The 22,494-nt window shown below is 50.9% G+C and overlaps 1 protein-coding gene and 1 long non-coding RNA gene across 2 annotated transcripts in view; one reads left to right on the forward strand and one right to left on the reverse strand.

Annotated features, from left to right (window-relative positions):
- LOC146868126 (alkaline phosphatase-like) overlaps positions 1-4,562 on the reverse strand; it is a 215,904-nt gene extending 211,342 nt beyond the window's left edge. Inside the window, exon 1 of the mRNA XM_085608993.1 lies at positions 4,258-4,562. Within this exon, the coding sequence (XP_085465119.1) occupies positions 4,258-4,321 (64 nt within the window). The 5' untranslated portion in view covers positions 4,322-4,562. The remainder of the gene's footprint in view (positions 1-4,257) is intronic.
- The window catches only part of LOC146868127 (uncharacterized), a 124,853-nt gene that overhangs the window by 36,909 nt on the left and 65,450 nt on the right, over positions 1-22,494 (forward strand). The window lies entirely within an intron of this gene.

Raw genomic sequence — 22,494 nt, forward strand, 5'->3', positions numbered from 1 at the left:
TGTATTTTCTAGTCATGGTTTTGTAAAGCGCTCTGATACCTTCGGGTCTAGCAAGCGCTATATAAAACGTATAAATAAATACATATAGTATTTTACCGTACAGACAGGACAGTGGTTTGCAAGGAGGTGCCACATATGCACTTTCGATAAAAGATAACTTACTTCGAGGTTTCTTACAAACAGGACTGTGGTTTACCTAGTGGTATCTTGAAGCAGGTTACCACACAGAGGACTGTGGTTTACCCACAGATGCCATAGAGTTGTTTATCTCCCAGACAGGAGGACTGTGGTTTACCTAGAGATATCATGAAGGCAGTTACCACACACAGGGGGGACCGTGGTTTACCCCGAGGTGCCATGGGGCTTTTTCAATACAAATACGACCTTATAGCCTGGATTGTGGTTTGCCTAGAGGTATCGTGAAGCCAGGTACCTCACACGGAGGAGTGTGGCTTACCCAGAGATGCCACAGAGTTGTTTACCTCACAGACAGGACTGTGGTTTACTCAGAGATGCTAAAAAAGTTGTTTACCTCAAGACAGGACTGTGGTCTACCTAGAGATGCCACAGAGTTGTTTACCTCAGAGACTGGACTGTGGTTTACCTACATGTACCATATAGTATTTTACTGCACAGACAGGACTGTGGTTTACCTAAAAATACCACACAGGCATTAACTGCAAAGACATTACTGTGGTTAACCTAGAAGTATCATGAAGGCAGTTACCACACAGAGGACTGCGGTTTACCCATATGTGCCAAGAAGTTGTTTACCTCATAGATGGGACTCTGGTGTACCTAGAGATGCCACAGAGTTGTTTACCTCACAGACAGGTCTGTGGTTTATCTAGAGGTATCATGAAAGCAGTTACCCCCCACAGAGGGGACTGCGGTTTAACCAGATGTGCCATGGAGTTGTTTACCTCACAGATAGGACTCTGGTGTACCCAGAGATGCCACAGAGTTGTTTACCTCACAGACAGGTCTGTGGTTTATCTAGAGGTATCATGAAAGCAGTTACCCCCCACAGAGGGGACTGCGGTTTACCCTGATGTGTCATGGAGTTGTTAGCCTCACAGATAGGACTCTGGTGTATCCAGAGATGCCACAGAGTTGTTTACCTCACAGACAGGTCTGTGGTTTATCTAGAGGTATCATGAAAGCAGTTACCCCCCACAGAGGGGACTGCGGTTTACCCAGATGTGTCATGGAGTTGTTTGCCTCACAGATAGGACTCTGGTGTACCCAGAGATGCCACAGAGTTGTTTACCTCACAGACAGGTCTGTGGTTTATCTAGAGGTATCATGAAAGCAGTTACCCCCCACAGAGGGGACTGCGGTTTACCCAGATGTGTCATGGAGTTGTTTGCCTCACAGATAGGACTCTGGTGTACCCAGAGATGCCACAGAGTTGTTTACCTCACAGACAGGTCTGTGGTTTATCTAGAGGTATCATGAAAGCAGTTACCACACACAGAGGGGACTACGGTTTACCCAGATGTGTCATGGAGTTGTTTGCCTCACGGATAGGACTCTGGTGTACCCAGAGATGCCACAGAGTTGTTTACCTCACAGACAGGTCTGTGGTTTATCTAGAGGTATCATGAAAGCAGTTACCACACACAGAGGGGACTGCGGTTTACCCAGATGTGCCATGGGGCCTTTTCCATACAAATCAGAATGCTGTTACCCAGAGGTGCCACAGGAGCATTTTGCACACAGACAGGACAGGTTGCAATCGACATCTACCGCGGTAAGTCCTTGTTGGCTGCTGCCAGCAGTTACACAAGCGCTCTCTGATGGTATCTGGGTGTGTGGGTGGTGCTGATTGTTCTCGCTGCCAAAGGAAACCGGGCGAGACGGTTCACTTTCGCTGCTGGCCGTCCCTGCAGTGTTGGCTGGAGTGCCCTGAGGGTTAGGGCTGCGATGTCCTGAGAATTCGGGGCTCCAAAGGCCAGTGCTGCAGACCCGCAAGTCCATCTGGGTTAAAGATGGGAATCAAAGGGCACATGGAGTGTTTTGGGTTTGAGTTTCGGAGGAGGACTTAGTCAGGCTTGATCAAGCAACGAGTCATCAGGTCCTGGAGACAACGGCGACCTTTACAGCTGCGGAACCACTTTTAGGGCCAAAGTAAGGATCATTTTTGCCATCAGCAGGGCTGCGGTTTTCAAAACTGTAATCTTTGCAGCCGCAATGAGGTAAGTGGCAATGTACTAAGGGTGCACTGGGAGACGGAGAATGAGGCTTAAAGGGGGTCCCCCTTCCCTACGCATTGCATTGGCATGCATCAGTGCTTTGCAACCACAGTTTTGCTCACAGACCATTAACAGGTTACCAACCGGCCAAACTATGTGGTAGCAATTCTCGGGTGGAAGCTGTCCCCTGTGAACAGCTCTCACTCAGTCTGTGAATCGCAGCTGAGGACATCGGGGATGCAGCCTTTCAGAGGGCCACTTCATGTCCCTCCCGATGTCCATTTACAAGATACCACAATGTGTTTTGGTTAATGGTAGCAAATGTCCCTTCAAGCGACAGGAGTCGCCATCTTGACATTCTGTGAATTTTAGGGCAAGGATGGGGTGCAGGGACGGCCTTCGTGTACGTATGTGGTACTTTCATGGTGCAGACTTACAAACGTACCCGGCAGGCAGTCGGGTGCTGTTCAGAGGCAAAGAATGCCAAAGATACAGTCAGTGAATTATTGGAGTTGTAGCAAGGTCCAGAGACCGGAAGTGGACTGTTACTGTATTTGAAGGCATTTGGAATGATTTGCAAACAGAATCCCTGCCTCCTAAATGTCAATGGTCAGATATTCTACAAATCCTTCTGAATGCCATCAGTACGTCCATTGATGCACAAAATGATATTATCGGGTCACATTTTAGATGCTGCACAAATATTGCATATGAGATGCAACAAGTAATTAGTATGTGGGGAGCATAGGGACTTTAACTTCAGGGAGACAGACATCGCTCACCGCTTCGTAATGAAGGGTACAAAATTTCCCAGAGGAGACTTCCTTTCCAGCGGAAGCCTTTAACACGAAGGCGCATTGTTTTGGTCACTCAATATAGTTATTGATTAATATTATACACAGGAAGTCTCTCACAAAAGAATGTCAATGTGAGTGCTCATCTGTGAGCACGAGAGAAAATGATATCTACCTTCACAGAAAGTCGCTCCAGTTCCTGGCGGAAGCTGGACACCACATCACTCCAAGCAGGCTGCCACTCAAACTTCAGCAGGATACAAGGTCATTGGGGCACACCCAACTAAGTTTAAGAAGATACCTCAGTAGGTACAATCAGACCAAGTCTTGTCTACAGAATTCTGGGGACCTCGATTGACCAAAATTCCCGGGAGTGTGGATGTGAAATCATATACCCTTGGACCCAACATGAGAACATATGGTTGGACATAGCCGCCCTGTTTCCATCAATGCAATACAATTTCATTCAGAATGGCAAGGAGTTAAAGCTATAGAAAGTAAAGAGAGTTCCAGGAGCACTGTCTACTTTCTATTCCTGCCATTGCCTTCAAGCGACTAGGAGGGCTACCAAAAGACTTGCCAACGGTTGCACCTGCTGCCCCTGGCTACACTTATTTGATGTCCATGTAGAAATCCAATATGTAAATCAGAGGAGAAGGCCACTCTAGTTCTCATCTTTGGAATGGAGTGTACTACTGAATATTGACACCAACAATATTGTTATAACAGTTTAAAGGAGAGGATATCGAGAGACAAAATACTGAAAGGTCAGTAGCTATAGTAAAGTATAGTTTTACTGTTCCAATTCCACATCTATGTACCTTGAAGACATGCACTGGATAGGTACATATATGCAGAGTTGGGTATAGAAAATCTAGATTTACCGTCGGTATTTGTCCTTTATATCCTATCCCACCTACATTGTGGGTTTGATATTCAGTGGACATACGTTCTGAAGAGGCCACCGCTCCTCACCTCGTCTGCAGAGTGATGAAACATGTCTCTGAGGTTGCTGAAGATGCGGGACTGGGTTTAGGGTAAGGTAGTGCACCCATCTCACATGACCGCTGACTTGACCATATGATGAAATGGTTCATGGGATTTGTGTTTGCTACAAGCGGTAAAAAGCAGATTCAGTTGTCAGTGATGGGGTGGATCAGGTACATGAAAGGAAAAAGGGAAACTATAGCTTCCAGAGTGCATCAGGAGAACAGGGCATATGCTACACTATGGCATAGGACACCGTGTCTGACAGTGTGAGCACCTACCTGGAAAGGCAGCAATGGCAAGAGAGATTTGCATCAACAGAGGGATCAGTAGGGCTTTCATCATCTCGGTATGCGCGTCCTGGCCACTAATGTGAAGATCTCTTCTGAATCCAAGATGCAGACAAGCCCTGCAGGGGACTTGGAGAACCTGGCGAGGAAGTGAGCGGGTGTCAGGCGCGTCTGATCTTTGAGGTGCCCTGATTCTGGCAGTCCTGGGTGATCTTTCAGTTGTCCAGCCTCAGGACCTGCTCCTTGCCCGCTCAGTGCGCCTCTGCAGCATGAAACACACAGGTGTGTGCAGGGGACTCCTCCTGCTTACACCTGCCTACTATTTCTCAACAAGTACAAGGTATTATGAAGAAGACAAGGGCGGAAGCTAAGCCAGGAAAGAGGACAAGGAAGCCCCACATGTTTCATGTGCCAACATTGGAAGGCGCACCCAGGCAACTCCTACAGCCAAGGGCAGGCTTCCAGCTGCTGAGGTAGATACCATTCCAGTTTGTGCAGGGTGAACTTGTCGCTTTAGGGAGTGGGAAAGTGGTCAGGAAGGGGGCATTGACAGTCAGTCATGGAGAACGGGAGCAAAGTCTTTGCTCGGGCCCTCAAGGGTGACATTTCGGCTGGGATTTGGCGATGGACTTTCATAATCTGCGTCACCTGCTGTGTCATTCACTGCAGCGCAGCTCGCGACAGTTTGCAGTCTCTGACTGGAGAACTCCAGCACGAGACAAGAAAGGACTTGTAAATAGGTGCCATGTATTAGCTGCACCGAGTTCCCTACAGCCCCTCCACTATAGGTGCTAGGGTCGCACGCCAGGATGGAAGGCCCTGCGGAGTCCTTTGGGTGCGTCTGCTGGTCATACTGTAAGGCGGACAAACCGGTTTGGGAACCGAGGTAGGATACCAGGAGGGGACGCCGCATGTGAAGGCTGAGGGGCGCAGTCTCGTCTGTGAGAGGACCCGCTGAGTGACAACGGAAGAGGAGCGAGAAACACGTCAGGTTGTAGGCTTGGTGCCAGAAATGCCTACGTCTGTGCGGCGAGTGGCAGGTTTGGCCGGGATTGAGGCGGTTCGATAGAGCGGTGGCAGTTTGATATTAATTATAACACGAGAGTGATAAAGACTGAGGTGCACTGGCGGAGCTGTATAGGAATTGCAGAATTCCACACCTTACAGACCTAAACTAGCCGTCACCCAATGCTTCACTTCCAGTCCGTCACCCGGCTTTCCCGAATAAAGGCCCACAGTTGGCCCCACGCCACATGCCCCGGACAATCTTTTGACCTGCTACCCACACGCGGACTTACAAGTCCTAGGCCTCAACAGCACGACAGCCCCGGTGTACACCGCCGCCCAGTGATTCGTCCCGTAGGGCTGGGGCACTCACGCAGCCTAAGTTGCATTGATGCAAGACTGGGAGTCCCTTTAATGCACGTTTTACCCTTCGTTAATATAAACCGTTTCTAACTTCCATGCAACCCAAGGACCGGTCACATAAAATACTTATTTTATGAAGGAATTAAGTGTAGCAAGTACACTGTCTAAAAAAGTCCCACATTAGAATATAATTGTCGCAGATTTCAGCCTAAACCCGGCTCATAGATCCCCTCCAGGCAATCAGTTGATGCTAATGCCCGCGCATTAAAGAGTGTTATACCACCTCCCAAAAATATTTGGGAATGTGGTATTCTATGTTGCTCTGCAGTGCTTAATTTGAGCCGGTGGGGGCCACCGGCACTTATATTTAGGGACCGGCGCCAATTTATCTGTATCAGACTTCTACCCCCAGCAAGAGAGAACAAAACAAACAAAGTGGGAAGACTTAGGAAGTGTATATGGCAAAACCGTCACAAAAGGAGAATGCAGGAACCTTCAAGAGTGAAATAAAGAGATATTCAGTATCTGATACTGGATTAGAGAGGCATAAAGTGGATTTAAGACTACTAGTATTCAGAAAGCCGACGTTTAATTGCACCGACACTCTTTCTTTAACAAATTAGGCACTGTAGTAGTACTTTATAGCCGCACCATGACAAAATATGTTTGTGCCAGGCCCCACCTCAAGCTGATCTGCGTGGGGAAGATTACATTTTTTGGGAGTATATAATCAACATTTGTAAAGCGCGAACCGTAAGCGTCTCTAGGCGCTGGTGGCCGTTGGGAAGATTAAGCAAGCTATTGCCCAGAGTCACAGGGTGCTGGGCTAATCTGCCACCAGCGCTAGGGATCGAACCGTGATCCCCAGATTCCGGAGTCACTCGCCCTGGCCGCGGCGCCACACCTCTTCCCTATTATAAGGTGCATAAGGGCAGGAAGCTTCTTCAGTTGTATTGCACAGTGAGGATTGTGCTGCAGTGTGAGGGGTCCAGGAGTGGACCTTTTCCCTTGCCTAATCACTCCAGGCTAGGGTGACCAGACATCCCGGATTTCCCCAGACGGTCGCTGGTTTTGGAGAAATGTCCCGGTTTTTGGGTAGTGCCTGGGTTATTTAAAGAAATGTCCCGGTTTAAGGGCGGGCCAGATGAACCTGTAAGTAAATCACAGTGTTATGCAGAGTCACATTTCAACCAGCCCTCTTAGAAACGGCGACAGAAGTTCACATCTTTAAACTCTCCTGCTGTGCTGCTTTGGCTCATTTAAGCAGCACTTCAGGATTTAATGAGGCGTGAATCAGGGCTGCAGAGACCATAGGGCAGGGCCAGGCCCACCAGCAGCCGGACCCTGGAGCTCTTCACAGAACGGGAGGTAATGTGAATTTTTTTTTTTTAAAGAACACAAATATATATATAATATATATATATGCTTGTGGGACACCCCCGCGGCGCACGGCCACCAGCTGCTGCGTGTGCCCCTTGCCTCGCTGCTGCCTCGTTTTTGCCTCGTTCGCCGGCTGCCGCCGCTGCGAGCACTTTTTCCCCTTGTTTTGGTTGTTTTGTCAGGTATTTGTGCTTGTCTCACTGATCTGTTGTTTTCTCTGCTTTTTCCCCGTTTTTGTCGCTATTTTGTGCCTGTTCAGTATTGTATCGTGTGTACCCTCCTTCCTGGTTGTCCGCCTACCGCTCCGCCCCCCGCCCTCCCTTCCCGCCACCGCCGCTTGTCCCCGCCCCTTTTTCTTCTGTAACCCTCCCCGCTCCCGCCTCCCAGCTGCCCCGCCCACCCGCGCACTTGGCCTTAAATGGCGACCGTGCGACGCAGGTGAGTGTGACCCACTTGTGGGACACCCCCGCGCCGCACGGCCACCAGCTGCTGCGTGTGCCCCTTGCCTCGCTGCTGCCTCGTTTTTGCCTCGTTCGCCGGCTGCCGCCGCTGCGAGCACTTTTTCCCCTTGTTTTGGTTGTTTTGTCAGGTATTTGTGCTTGTCTCACTGATCTGTTGTTTTCTCTGCTTTTTCCCCGTTTTTGTCGCTATTTTGTGCCTGTTCAGTATTGTATCGTGTGTACCCTCCTTCCTGGTTGTCCGCCTACCGCTCCGCCCCCCGCCCTCCCTTCCCGCCACCGCCGCTTGTCCCCGCCCCTTTTTCTTCTGTAACCCTCCCCGCTCCCGCCTCCCAGCTGCCCCGCCCACCCGCGCACTTGGCCTTAAATGGCGACCGTGCGACGCAGGTGAGTGTGACCCACTTGTGGGACACCCCCGCGCCGCACGGCCACCAGCTGCTGCGTGTGCCCCTTGCCTCGCTGCTGCCTCGTTTTTGCCTCGTTCGCCGGCTGCCGCCGCTGCGAGCACTTTTTCCCCTTGTTTTGGTTGTTTTGTCAGGTATTTGTGCTTGTCTCACTGATCTGTTGTTTTCTCTGCTTTTTCCCCGTTTTTGTCGCTATTTTGTGCCTGTTCAGTTTTGTATCGTGTGTACCCTCCTTCCTGGTTGTCCGCCTACCGCTCCGCCCCCCGCCCTCCCTTCCCGCCACCGCCGCTTGTCCCCGCCCCTTTTTCTTCTGTAACCCTCCCCGCTCCCGCCTCCCAGCTGCCCCGCCCACCCGCGCACTTCGCCTTAAATGGCGACCGTGCGAACGCGCAGCGGTCACGCGCAGCGGGCGCGCCGAAGGCGCGCCAAAGGTAAGCCCGTCTACGCCCGTCCGCGCCTGGACCGCGCCCAGTGCCAGGACCCCTGGCCCCCGTAGAGCCCGACCGACCCGCCTGACGTACTCAGCCGCCACCCTCACCGCTCTCAACACCGGCCGACACCCAGAATGCCACCAAGCCACTCCAAGACGCACCCACGGACCATTCAGCTGCCACGCCTGCAAGTTCTCCTGCAGCCGGACCAGCCCCGCACCAGCACCCGCCAAGTCGAACTCCAGCAGCACCCACCTCAAGTGCATCCTCCTCAACACCCGCTCCGTCCACAGACACGCCATCGAACTCTGGAACCTCCTCGACACCACAGCCCCAGACGTTGCCTTCCTCACGGAGACCTGGATGAACGCCTCTTCAGCTCCCGACATCGCCATCGCTATCCCAGAGGGCTACAAGATCGTCCGGAGGGACCGAAACGCCAACCAGATGGGAGGAGGCATCGCCATCATCCACAGGAACACCATCCGCCTCACGACCAGCACCGACAACACCCTGACCAGCGCCGAACACCTGCATTTCCAGATCCACACCAACCCGAACACCACCCTCAGAGGCACCCTGATCTACCGACCCCCTGGACCACGCACGCAATTCAGCGACGACATCGCCGACTTCGTCAGCCCGCATGCCCTCCCCTCCGCTGACTACATCCTCCTGGGAGACCTCAACTTCCATCTGGAGAACAACAACGACCACAACACCAGCACCCTGCTCGACAACCTCGCCAACCTGGGACTCAAGCAACTGGTGTCCACCCCCACCCACCTCGCCGGACACACACTCGACGCCGTCTTCTCATCCAGCACAGACATCGACTTCAGCCACGCCACAGAGCTTCAATGGACGGACCACAGCTGCGTCCACTTCACCTTCAAGAGAACAACGACCCACCAACACCAGCAACACACCGCCCGCAGAAGCTGGAACAAGATCACAGCAGACCAGCTCGCCACCTCCCTGAGCCAACACCCTCCTGCCAGCTCAGCGAACCCCAGCCAGGCCGCCGATAACATCACGAAGTGGATCAGCAACTGCGCGGACGAACTCGCCCCGCTGAGGACCCCGCCTAGCAGACCCGGCAGCAAGAAGGCCCCATGGTTCACCGACGAACTCAAGAGTTCCAAGAAGAACTGCCGAGCCCTCGAGAAAGTCTGGAAAAGGGATCCGACACCGGACAACAGGACCTCCTACAAACTTGCCACCCGGAAACACCACCAGCTGATCCGCGCCGCCAAGAGAACAGCATTCAAGGACCGGTTGGACAACAACGCACACAACAGCAAGGAACTCTTCAACATCGTGAAAGAGCTTTCCAACCCCAACGCGGGAAACAACGACATCACCCCTTCGCAAGACCTCTGCAACTCCCTGGCTTCATACTTCCACAACAAGATCGCGGACATACACAGCAGTTTCAACAACCAACCAACGCACACCACGACCGACCAGCCAGCCCCCCCCACCACCACCCTCCACGCCTGGACCCCGATCAGCACAGAAGACACCATCCGCACGATGAACTCCATCCACTCCGGATCACCAACCAACCCCTGCCCCCACCACATCTTCAACAAGGCCGACGCTGTCATCGCACCCCACCTGCGAGACATCATCAACACATCCTTCGACACCGCCATCTTCCCCGAGAGCTGGAAACACGCCGAACTCAGCGCTCTACTCAAGAAACCAACAGCGGACCCCACCGACCTCAAGAATTACCGCCCCATCTCGCTTCTCCCGTTTCCAGCCAAAGTCATCGAGAAGACCGTCAACAAGCAGATGGCCGCCTTCCTCGAGACGAACGGATCCCTCGACCCCTCACAGTCCGGCTTCCGAGCCAAACACAGCACCGAGACCGCCCTCATCGCCGCCACCGATGACATCCGAGCCCTGATGGACAATGGAGAAACAGCGGCCCTCATCCTCCTAGACCTCTCCGCGGCATTCGACACGGTCTGCCACCGCACCCTAATACGGCGCCTCAGCAACATCGGAATCCAGGACAAGGCGCTGGAATGGATCATCTCCTTCCTCGACGGAAGAACACAGCGAGTCCGCCTACCACCTTACAAGTCAGAGGCCTCCGAAGTCATCTGCGGCGTCCCCCAAGGATCATCCCTGAGCCCCACCCTCTTCAACGTCTACATGAGCCCCCTCGCGGCCATCGTACGCAAACACCACCTCAGCATCATCTCCTACGCCGACGACACCCAGCTGATCCTCTCCCTGACCAACAACCCCGCCGCCGCCAGAGCCAACCTACACGAAGGGATGAAAGAGGTAGCCGAGTGGATGACGACCAGCCGCCTGAAACTGAACTCGGACAAGACGGAGGTCCTCATCCTGGGCTCCTCTCCCTCCGCCTGGGACGACTCCTGGTGGCCTCCCGCCCTGGGCACCGCACCCAAACCGACAGACCATGCACGTAACCTGGGCTTCATCCTGGACTCCTCCCTCTCCATGACCAGGCAAGTCAACAGCGTCTCCTCGGCGTGCTTCAACATCCTACGCATGCTACGGAAGATCTTCTGGTGGATCCCCACAGAGACCAGGAAGACCGTCACCCAGGCCCTCGTCACCAGCCGACTGGACTACGGCAACGCCCTCTACGCCGGGACCACCGCCAAGCTCCAGAAGAGACTCCAGCGGATCCAAAACGCCTCAGCCAGACTCATCCTCGACATCCCACGATCCAGCCACATCTCCGGACATCTGAGAGACCTTCACTGGCTCCCCATCAACAAGAGAATCACCTTCCGCCTCCTCACCCACGCACACAAAGCCCTACACGACCAAGGCCCGAGCTACCTCAACAGCCGAGTCAACTTCTACGCTCCCAAACGCCACCTCCGATCAGCCAACCACGCCCTCGCCGCCGTCCCCCGCATCCGCAGAGCAACTACAGGAGGAAGGTCCTTCTCCTACCTGGCCGCCAAGACCTGGAACTCCCTCCCGTCCGACCTGCGCCTGACCCAAGACCACCTCTCCTTCAGGAAGAAGCTGAAGACCTGGCTGTTCGAGCAGTAGCGGCACCCCCCCCCCCCCAGCGCCTTGAGACCCTACGGGTATGTAGCGCGCTTTACAAGTGTCACTGATTGATTGATTGATTGATGCTTGCAGCCTTCCAATACTCCACGCGTCTCGAGGGCGAGCAGAAGAACAGCACCAACAAATCCTTTGTGTGAGCTAACTCATTTATTTTTCAAAGTTAAGTCAGCCACCATTCATCACGGGGCCATAACCAGCAAAGTGCAGGGGTGCATACAGACAAAGAAATGATCTATGCGTTTCAGCTGGCGCCTTCTACTGGGTCAGTTTGTAAATCACAATTGAACTAATTAATGAATGGCACACCGGAGGCCTATAAATTGTCTCAAGCATGCAGGGATCAGTGGGAGCCGAACAAAGCGTGACTTTCCAACTGCCTCTGAGGAACGAACTTAAACAATCGGACTTGAAACCCTGTTCCTTGCAATAAAGATTTTGAAATTACCAGATGCAGGAGTGCGTCTCCAAATGCTTGGAGATATATATATATATATATTTCTATGGAGCGGAAGTGCCCCACCAATCGACCTCAACCGCTGGCCTAGGATACAACAATAAATACAACAAAGATGCCAAACAGTTGCAAAAGAAGTGTTAATACAAATGATGCAGATAAATAGCTAACAAAAACTCAAACTTAAATCACATAAAGCTGAAAGAGAAAAAAATTACGAAAGCAGGAGAGAGATAAAAAATGAAACACACAGCAATCTGCTGTCTAAGGGAATGGTGGACGGGACAAAGAAATGTAGCTCTGGTACCCCGGACAGGACACTATTAGTAGCGTCCTGTCGGCAGAGTAACGAGCGGAAAAGAGTCCGCTTCATCATTCATTTCCCAGACCCTTTTATTGATGGGGCCTGGCGCAAACTGGAACAGATGCGACCTGAAGTGCTTAAACTGCTTCGGGGTTGCCGCATGCCTAAAGCCCAATCCCTGACCCCAATACTAGCTGGTGGTGGCGGCGTCACACGTTACACTCCACCGACCCCACTGGCTAGACGGTGCGATCACCACAGGAGCGGCTCCACCAATTTGGGGGTGCCTTGGCATATGGCCAGGTATAGCCGAGACCCAGCATCTCCCATGAATGAACACGGATCTTCCCATCTGTACCTTCGTCATCTCCCATTGCTAAAGACAGCACACACCACACTTTTAAAACTTTTGGGTTAGGGGTCATAAATCCCCGGCCGTATTTATTAAGATGACAAAATCATCTCACATTAAAATGCCCTCAATATCACTTTACAAAACAATTCTAAGCAGAAGCCCCATAAAACAACTTACAGTATTGTTTAGAATTTTTGATGGATGTCTAACCTTAACATAGACTGAAGCTTAGAAATGCCGAACCATACCTAGCCGTGCCCCTGCATGTTCAGTGTTGAGCCTATGAGTTAGATCATGACTGGTCCACTTGTGAGGGCTTTGCATCCCTCCCCAGAGTAAGCATGTGCAGAGGGCCCATCTGCCTGCATCGTTACCTAACTCGGGCACCCCCTACACCCTCATTATCCCCCCCAAGGGCCTGGTCTAGCTTGGCACCCGTGCAAGGATTGGCCATAAGGGCATGTTGTCAGTGTGCATTCCCATAGCCCCTGCCCCTGCAGCCTCTAGTCACCTAGTTGCAAGCATCCTCTGGAGGGCCAGTGAGACCCCTGTCCCACCTATCCCAAGTAAAGGGATGCCTTGTATGGACCCGAAGTGCCCCACCAATTATGACCTCACCTGCCACAGGCTTGCATAGTTCACCTGCTACCTGGCATCCCCCCAAGATGGTCATGTCAAAGTGGCCAATGTATCAATTACCTGTGGATGTTCTCAAGAAATATCTCATTACCAAGTTTAGAGAGGTGAACCTCATCCTGGGCAAATATGCGTTCTCCTTGGATGCACCTATGCAGTATAGCCTGCAATCTTGGCGATCTAAACCGCTTACCATCTTTCTTATTATTCTGCTTGACAAGTTGATTGAGGGTACTGACCAACTCACCCCCACTCCATTGGAACCTCTGGATGATGTGGGACCAAGCGATGACTGACTGAGGGAGTTTCTATACCAACCAGCCCATTTCTGTGATCAACAATTCAAATAATAATTTCCTCCTGCCAAGGTACACCAAATCGTTGCTGCCAAGATGCACTATCAGGATCCCAGAGGGCGTACACCGCTTGAGCAGCCATGATTCAAGTGTATTCCTCCAATGTGTCAACTGCAGCCCTCCTTGGGCGTGAAAAGACACATGGTAGCCCACATGGCAGGCTTAGTCCTCGAAGTTACCTGCAAAATAAACATGCTTAACCCACTGCACATAGGAATGGACTGTTACCCACACTTCCGTCAAATCTGTTACCTCAGAATTCTCCAGGGTTGCACAGGAATCCAGTAATCTACTTGGCACTTCGTACTTTCCACTTGCATCACAGGACAGAAAAAAGTGGGAGATAAGTAAAAACACGACGGTTAGCAGCAATCCTACAGCATATGCAACCTAACATAACGCCTGTAATAATCAGAGGACCATCTGCCAATCTTCTGCCTGCCTGACTCGAGAGTCCCGTTGCTGTTACCACAGTGGCCACCCCAATTCTGAACGAGTGAGAACTGAACTCCGTGGGGTTGAATCCTGCCACATCAAGGGGGATCCATCGGCAGGTACTAGGAGGGCCCTCCCGCTCCACTAGGCTTATGTGCCAAAAACAATTTGAGGTTTTCCACAGCAATAATTGCCCAGTGCCCTAAGCAAGATGATGTGGTCACCCCTGCCATCTTGGTCTGTTTTGGAGGGCGGCAGTGTAAAAGTCAAGGAACACTCCGAAAATTGTATATCGACCAGCTGCAGCCCTCCTTGCATGTCCTTCTTGTCCTTTGCCACTAATTCCCCCACCCTGAAAGCCCCATAGAAGGCTAGCATAAATGCTACCCTGAACAGGTGAGCTTCTTCTGTGGACTTAAAGATATTACCCATGACGTATAGTGTTAGGTTTGAAAACCCCATTCTCGTTATACACCTGTTCCGTGTTATATTAGGTTAGCAGTGTGCGGCTAAATTAGACACCATTCGTATCCACGCTATGCAACCCACTGAGTTATCCCTGCAATGTGCGAGCTTCAGTTAGCAGTTATTAGGCTGTGTCTGAACTAGGCCCCGTTATTCGTCTTGCTTGCCTCAGCCGAAAACACTGTATTTAGTTATTATTTTATTTTCTGTTCAAGGTTGCCTTCTGACTTACTAATGAATAGGCCATTCTGCCTTCGCATACCTATCTGTGTGTGTAGCTCTGCTCCCACGTTAGGAGACACTGAGACCCAGCATGGCAACCTTGAGACTGTGATAGTGTGTACCCATCTAGCAGGTGGAAGCCCATCCTTCTGTGCCTCCTTTTTCATGTTCTGCCTAAACCGGTAACTTTCCACTGTGGGGGTGGTTGGAGGTTCTTGGGAGGAATGGTTATGCATTGCAGACTGTTGGAGGGCCAGTCCCTTGGCAGACATCTTAGGGTGCAGGTCAGATTGGACTTCTCTGCAGAGTATTGCTAATAAACAACTGTTTGTATTCTCTACTGTCTGACTGACTCTTCATTTTGGTAGAAAGCGAGTAGGAGGTTGTAGATAACCCGGGTGGCCCCTAAGGACTTGGACTACCGCAATCTTTCCAATATCAATGGAGCAACTAGCATCTGGCTTGGTCCCCTGTGAATGCTGTCATCCCTGCAAGGCCCTTTACTAGAAATGATTGGGTTACGTCTGGGTGGCCAAGCATTCTAAAGAAAAAGGAAATCACTGCCATGTGATGTCACGCGCAAGCTACACAGCACCCCTGATCCACCAGGGCTCCCTAGAATGACAGAACGGAAGAGGAATAAAACCATACCCTCTCCCCCGGTTCCCTATAAACTACAGTAAGAGCTGAATGCCCCCTGAGTGCTAAACTGGCTGCAACGAAGTTTGGTAGGATTGAGCACCATGCTGCCACAGATGGTCCGGAAAAGGTGTCGGGAATTTCGCTGCTTCTGAGTGGTATGACCTAAAAACCTGCATCTTGAAATTAGATAGAGCATCAGCAGTGTTATTCAACACACCCGGAACATGCTTGTCCCAAAACAATACATTCAGATTCAGGCATTTTTGCTTCAGTAACCTGAGTATCATCTTAAATTTGGCTGCTTGGTAATTAGTACATTCCACCACCATCATGTTGTCTTACCAAGATATGACTGACTGGTTGAGGAACTGGTCTGGCAAATAGACAACATCTGTTTTTAAAATCATCACTAGAGTTTCCCTATGGGTACGAGCACGAGTGATTATACATTTTTAACGTTCATTTGTACCTCGTGCTTTGCAAGGATGGTACATTTAATGATTACACATAATAACCATCCACCATATAAAGCCCCTTGGACAGTATATATATAATAACATTCATTAACAACTTATGACTGTTCATATTGCCATTTCCTCCCTCTTGTCATGGGAGCACATTTCACTATCATTATACTTGTTAATGTTTGCCAAATATGTTGGGGTCTGTGTTATGAGCTGGACCTATTATGCCAACGAGCTCACTAATCTATATGTTCGAGGCATATGAGCTGCAGATTGTACACTTAGCATAGGTCGCCATCTGGTGTTGGGCCCGGATGTTTGCAGTTTGTTTTTCTTCTTGGACAGTCTTTGGAAGTCACGAGTTTGGTGACTCCTCCTTCGGTCCGTACTGCGCATGGGCTTCGGCTCCATCCTCAGATTGTTTTTTTCCGCCATCGGGCTCGGATGTGATACTTCGTGCTCCGGCTTCGAACTTCTACGGTTCCAGCCTCGACGGAAAATCCTCGATTCTTCGAGTTCCTTCATCATCTTCATCTCTCGAAGCGGCACTTTTCTCCATCCCGTACATCGACACCGGCCTTCGGGCCCTCCGCGACTCCGGTCCCGGCCGATGGAAAGGACTCCGTTCAAAAAGTGCCCAAAATGTGGGTCTAAATTTCCCCACACCGACCTCCATCAGGTGTGTAACCTTTGCCTCTCTCCGGAACACGAGGCTAGAGACTGCCCCGCCTGCAAGTCTTTTCGATCGAAGAAGACCATCCGAGATCGAAGAGCTCGACGCACCATGGCGCACTCATCCTCGGCAGCTCCACCGGACATCTTCGGAGACGACGCCGAAGCTTCGGGGCTAACACACACCGAGCAGGAGGAAGACGTCGTCAGCGCTTCCGAGGCCGACGACTCCGACGTGGAGGACGTTACACCAGCGCAGCGGGCCGTGAGTACTATGCCCCCTCCCACCCCCGCGCCGAAAACCAAAGAGACTCAGGTTACTCCCTCGCCTGCCGGCCTGGGCAAAACCAAAACCAAAACTTCGATCACCCCACCTTCGGGCCCGGTGTCGAAGCACCCAAAGTCTCATGGCAGCTCGGGATCGAGCCAGCCGACACCCGGTGCCGAAAAACAGCATCCGGCACCGAAGACTGCAAAATCCAGCTCGACTCCGAAACCACCGGTGCCGAAGCCTGGACACTCGGTGCCGACCAAACACAAACACAAATCTGTCGGCACCGACGCTCCGGCGCCGAAACATCCTTCGACGCCGAAACACCCGGAGACCTCAAAAAAGCATGGCGCACACAGACCATCGAAACCCCCGGTTCCGAAATCACCGGTGCCGACAGACGACTCGACACCGTTGGCTCTGTTTACACCAGACCCTTTACAAAAGACTTTGTCCAAAGATCCAAAGACTGGGCTTTTGACTTTAACTACCAAGAAAAGACGCCTTGATGCTCCGGCTCCTCCTCCTCCACCCAAAAGGAAGGACTCTGCTACTTCTCCCCTCAGAGTGCCCTCCCCACCACCGCCTCCCCTACCCACTCCACCTCCTCCACCGCCTCCACCTCACAGGTCTCCGCCACCTTTACCTCACTACGATCCGGCCCCATCCCCAGATCCGGATGATGGGGATCCGGACAATTACCCGGCGGACGCCCCAATGGATCCCACTCCACCAGGGACCCCAGATCCATGGGAGGATTACAATAACCCTGATATACCCAATGTACCTCAGGACGACCTATACCCATCAAGGCCGTCTCCTCCAGAGGACTCCTTAGGGTTTCATCATTTAGTGCAGAGAGCAGCACACTACCATGGGGTGGACATGCACAGTGAACCAGTAGAAGAAGACTTCCTACTGGATACATTTGATATACAAGACAAATCTACTTCCATTTTACCCATGCTTAAGGGTGTCACCAAGCACGCTACAGAGGTGTTCAAAGACCCTGTCAGAGCCAGAGTACTGAACCCTAGAATAGAGAAGAAGTACAAGGCGGCACCCACAGACCCTGCTTACATCAAGGGCCCTGCTCCCCTAGATTCCCTAGTTGTCTCCACAGCTAGAAAGCGGGCTAACTCCCAATCCTCAGGAGATGCCCCACCGCCAGACAAAGAATCTAAACTTCTGGACGCGTCTGGTAAACGCACTGCCTCCCAAGCTGCAAACATGTGGCGCATTGCAAACACACAAGCACTGCTTGCGCGATATGATAGAGCACACTATGACGAACTAGAGGCTCTTATGCAGCACCTTCCAGAAAAATACAAGCACAAGGCTCATGACCTTATACAGGAGGGTAAACTAATCACAAACACCTCCATTAAGTGTGCACTCGATGCAGCCGACACTGCTTCTAGGGCCATAAATACCAGTGTCCTGCTTCGCCGCCACGCCTGGCTCAGGATCTCAGGGTTCAAACCTGAAGTCCAGGCATCCATACTCAATCACCCCTTTGACCAGGAAACACTCTTTGGGCCAAAGGTAGACGAAGCGCTCGAAAAGATGAAGAAAGACACAGACACAGCAAAGTCTATGGGGGCACTCCAAACACAAGCCTCCAAACGTTCCTTTCGACGCTCGTCCTTTCGTGGCACAGGCAGAGGCTCCTCCACCGATAACGCCTCTACCTCCTACAAGTCCCCTCCTAAAAATACCTTTTCAAAGGGCAATCAGAGAGGTGGTTACAGGGGTAACAACAATAAGGGCAGGGGCAAAACCAACAACACCCGTTCTGCCACCCCCCCCCGCACAATGACTCCCCTCCGCTCCCCCCAGACCATTCCACTCCGGTCGGGGGCAGACTACAAAACTTTATCCACGTATGGGAGTCCATAACATCGGACAAATGGGTGACCCAAATCATTCGGTCAGGGTACTGTCTAGAGCTAACATCTACCCCACCCAATATCCCACCAAGGCACCGTCCAATGTCTCAAGAACATTCCACACTGCTCAAACAAGAGGTACTTTCACTCCTGCAAAAACATGCTATAGAGCAGGTCCCCGTCAACCAACGAAATCTAGGGGTCTACTCTCTATATTTCTTAATACCAAAGAGAGACGAGACCCTCAGACCCATTCTGGACCTCCGGCCTCTAAATGCCTACATACACTCAGACCATTTTCACATGGTCACTCTACAACAAGTCCTCCCACTCCTCTGCCAGGGAGACTTTCTCACAACCTTGGATCTGAAAGACGCATACTTTCACATTCCAATACACCCCTCTCACAGGAAATACCTCAGGTTCGTGGTGGACGGGCAACATTACCAATTCATGGTTCTTCCCTTCGGGGTCACCACCGCACCACGGGTGTTTACCAAATGCCTAGCAGTAGTAGCAGCACACCTCAGACGTCAACATATTCACGTCTTCCCTTACCTAGACGACTGGCTGATAAAAGCCGCGTCCTACGACCAATGTGTGCAGCATACAAACAGCACCATCCAACTGCTCCACCAGCTAGGCTTCACGGTGAACTACCAAAAGTCCCACCTCATACCATCTCACACAAAGCAATACCTCGGGGCCACTATAGACACCTCCAAGGGTATTGCCTATCCAAACTCAGCCAGAATCACAAGCATTCAAGCCTTACGCAAAACATTCCTTCCTCAGCACTCTCTTCCAGCAAGAGTGTTTATGAAGCTCATAGGAATGATGGTGTCTTGCATTTTCATAGTGCCCCATGCAAGACTCCACATGCGTCCACTTCAAGAGTGCCTAGCACAACAGTGGAACCAGGCCCAGGGTCAGCTGACGGATCTGGTGTTGGTGGACGGCCGCACACATCACTCTCTGCAGTGGTGGAACACCACAAACCTTTCCAAAGGGCGGCCGTTCCTGGACCCGGTTCCTCAAGTGACTCTAACAGCGGACGCATCGCTCTCCGGCTGGGGAGCGCACCTTCTACACCTCACCATGCAAGGTCTATGGACGCCACAACAAAAATCGCTCCACATCAACCATCTGGAGCTCTTGGCGATCTTTCTAGCCCTAAAATCTTTCCAAAAACAGATTTCGGGCAAAGCAGTCCTCATTCGCACAGACAATATGACTGCAATGTATTATATCCAAAAACAGGGGGGGACACACTCTCCCCAGCTCTCCCGCTTAGCCCAGAGCATATGGAGATGGGCAATTCCTCAAAACATCTTTCTCCTGGCACAGCACGTTCCAGGCGTACAAAACACCATGGCAGATCTGCTCAGCAGACAAACGCAACAAATACACGAATGGGAACTGCATCCACAAGTTCTTCACCCATTCTTCCAACAGTGGGGGCATCCTCAGATAGACCTCTTCGCCACCCACGAAAACAAAAAATGCCCAAGCTTCGCCGCCAGATACCCACACCCATTGTCCAAGGGCAATGCGATATGGATGAACTGGTCAGGCAGATTTGCATACGCCTTTCCACCTCTCCCACTAATTCCATTAGTGGTCAGGAAGCTACAACAGCACTCCCTCACACTCATTCTGGTAGCTCCGACGTGGGCCAGGCAGCCGTGGTACACCACGCTACTACAACTGTCAGTGGTACCACATCAAAAACTGTATCTATCCCCATGCCTCCTAACCCAGAACCATGGAGAAATCAGGCACCCGGACCCAGCTCAGCTCAACCTGGCGATCTGGCTCCTGAAATCCTAGAATTCGGATACCTTAACCTTCCCCCTGATTGTATGAACATCATCATGGAAGCCAGACGTCCTACCACTAGAGCATGCTATGCCGCAAAGTGGAAAAGATTTGTAATTTACTGCCGCAACAATACAATCAACCCTCTAGATGCATCCATACAGCACATCATATGCTATCTGCTCCATCTTCACAGGTGTAACCTGGCATATTCATCCATACGCCTACACCTAGCAGCGATCGCTGCTTATCTACAAAACAGGCAGCATTTATCACTCTTCAGAGTGCCCGCTATTAAAGCCTTCATGGAAGGCCTTAAACGAGTAATTCCTCCCAGGGCACCACCTTCCCCTGTATGGAATCTAAATTTAGTTCTTACACGACTAATGGGTCCGCCCTTCGAACCAATGCACAAATGTGAGCTACAGTTTCTCACCTGGAAAACAGCTTTCCTTGTAGCTATCACTTCCCTTAGAAGGGTTGGTGAAATACAAGCGTTCACCATACAGGAACCCTACATACAAATGCATCACAGCAAGGTCATACTTCGCACAAATCCGAAGTTTCTGCCCAAAGTCATTTCCCCCTTCCACCTCAATCAATCAGTGGAATTACCTGTCTTCTTCTCGCAACCCCAATCTGTTGCAGAAAGGGCTTTACACACACTTGATGTAAAAAGGGCGTTACTATACTACATACAAAGAACGCAACCCTTCAGGAAGACTAAACAATTGTTCGTTTCCTTCTCTCCACCACATAAAGGCAACCCCATTTCAAAATCGGGGATAGCTAGGTGGATTGTAAAATGCATACAAATTTGCTATCAAAAGGCAAAGAGAACATTATCTGTTCCCCCTAAAGCCCACTCTACAAGAAAGTTAGGGGCTTCTATGGCTTTTCTAGGGAATATACCCTTAGATGACATCTGCAAGGCAGCCACATGGTCTACACCGCACACCTTCACAAAACACTACTGTGTAGATGTGCATTCCAAGCAGCAAGCTAGGGTGGGCCAGGCTGTACTAAAGACACTTTTTCAAACAGCTGCAACGGATACCGGTGGTCGCCGCTAAGGTTGGGTACTGCTATATAATCTATGCTAAGTGTACAATCTGCAGCTCATATGCCTCGAACGGAATATGCTACTTACCAGTATGCATCTGTTCTTGGCATGTAGAGCTGCAGAGTTGTACACGCCCACCCGCCTCCCCGGCTACCTGTATCCGTTCCAGTACATCTTATTTAGATACAACACATGGGTTTCTCACTGTTATTACTACGCTCCATCATTTCCCTGTTGGCGAAAAACAATCTGAGGATGGAGCCGAAGCCCATGCGCAGTACGGACCGAAGGAGGAGTCACCAAACTCGTGACTTCCAAAGACTGTCCAAGAAGAAAAACAAACTGCAAACATCCGGGCCCAACACCAGATGGCGACCTATGCTAAGTGTACAACTCTGCAGCTCTACATGCCAAGAACAGATGCATACTGGTAAGTAGCATATTCCTTCCTAATAGCATATCGGGCGTGGTGTGAGACTCTGAAGTTGGTTGAGTTGACACATATATAATATGCTTTAGGTAAGAAATAAGAATTTTCATATTCACCATTATTTTGGGCTACGGTTACACGGGTGAAAGTTTTTGAAGACTATCAAGACATGTTTTATTATTGTTTTACAGAGCCCTCTGACCTATCATGTTGATAAACTTTGCGTTTGATGGTCAAGAAACTGAGGCCTAAGTATTCTATTATTATTTGTGCACTGAAACAGCAGAGTGACTATCTCTTGATCCTGAAGAATGCCTCAAACAGTAATGTCACCTGGGCAGAAACATGTTAATCAATAGATAGGGTATCTGTAACCCTATATTCACTTGCATTTTAATTACTATCACTTAGGCAGGACGAATAAAATTGTTGCCCCTAAGTAGACAGTTTTTAATCACACTTTTTCACATTTTGTTTTACCACATTGCACTCTGCCCCTCCTTACCATTTCGAGTTGGTAGAACCAACACGTGCTTTGCACTCCTGCTCCTTCCCTCTTGGGTTATGTCATAGCCCAAACGGGGTACCTTGCGGTCCCCGTGTGTTGGAGGAACCCAATGATGAAGTATATACAACAAAATG

Source organism: Triturus cristatus, chromosome 1_2, assembly GCF_964204655.1.
Source record: "Triturus cristatus chromosome 1_2, aTriCri1.1, whole genome shotgun sequence".
Lineage (NCBI taxonomy): Eukaryota > Metazoa > Chordata > Amphibia > Caudata > Salamandridae > Triturus > Triturus cristatus.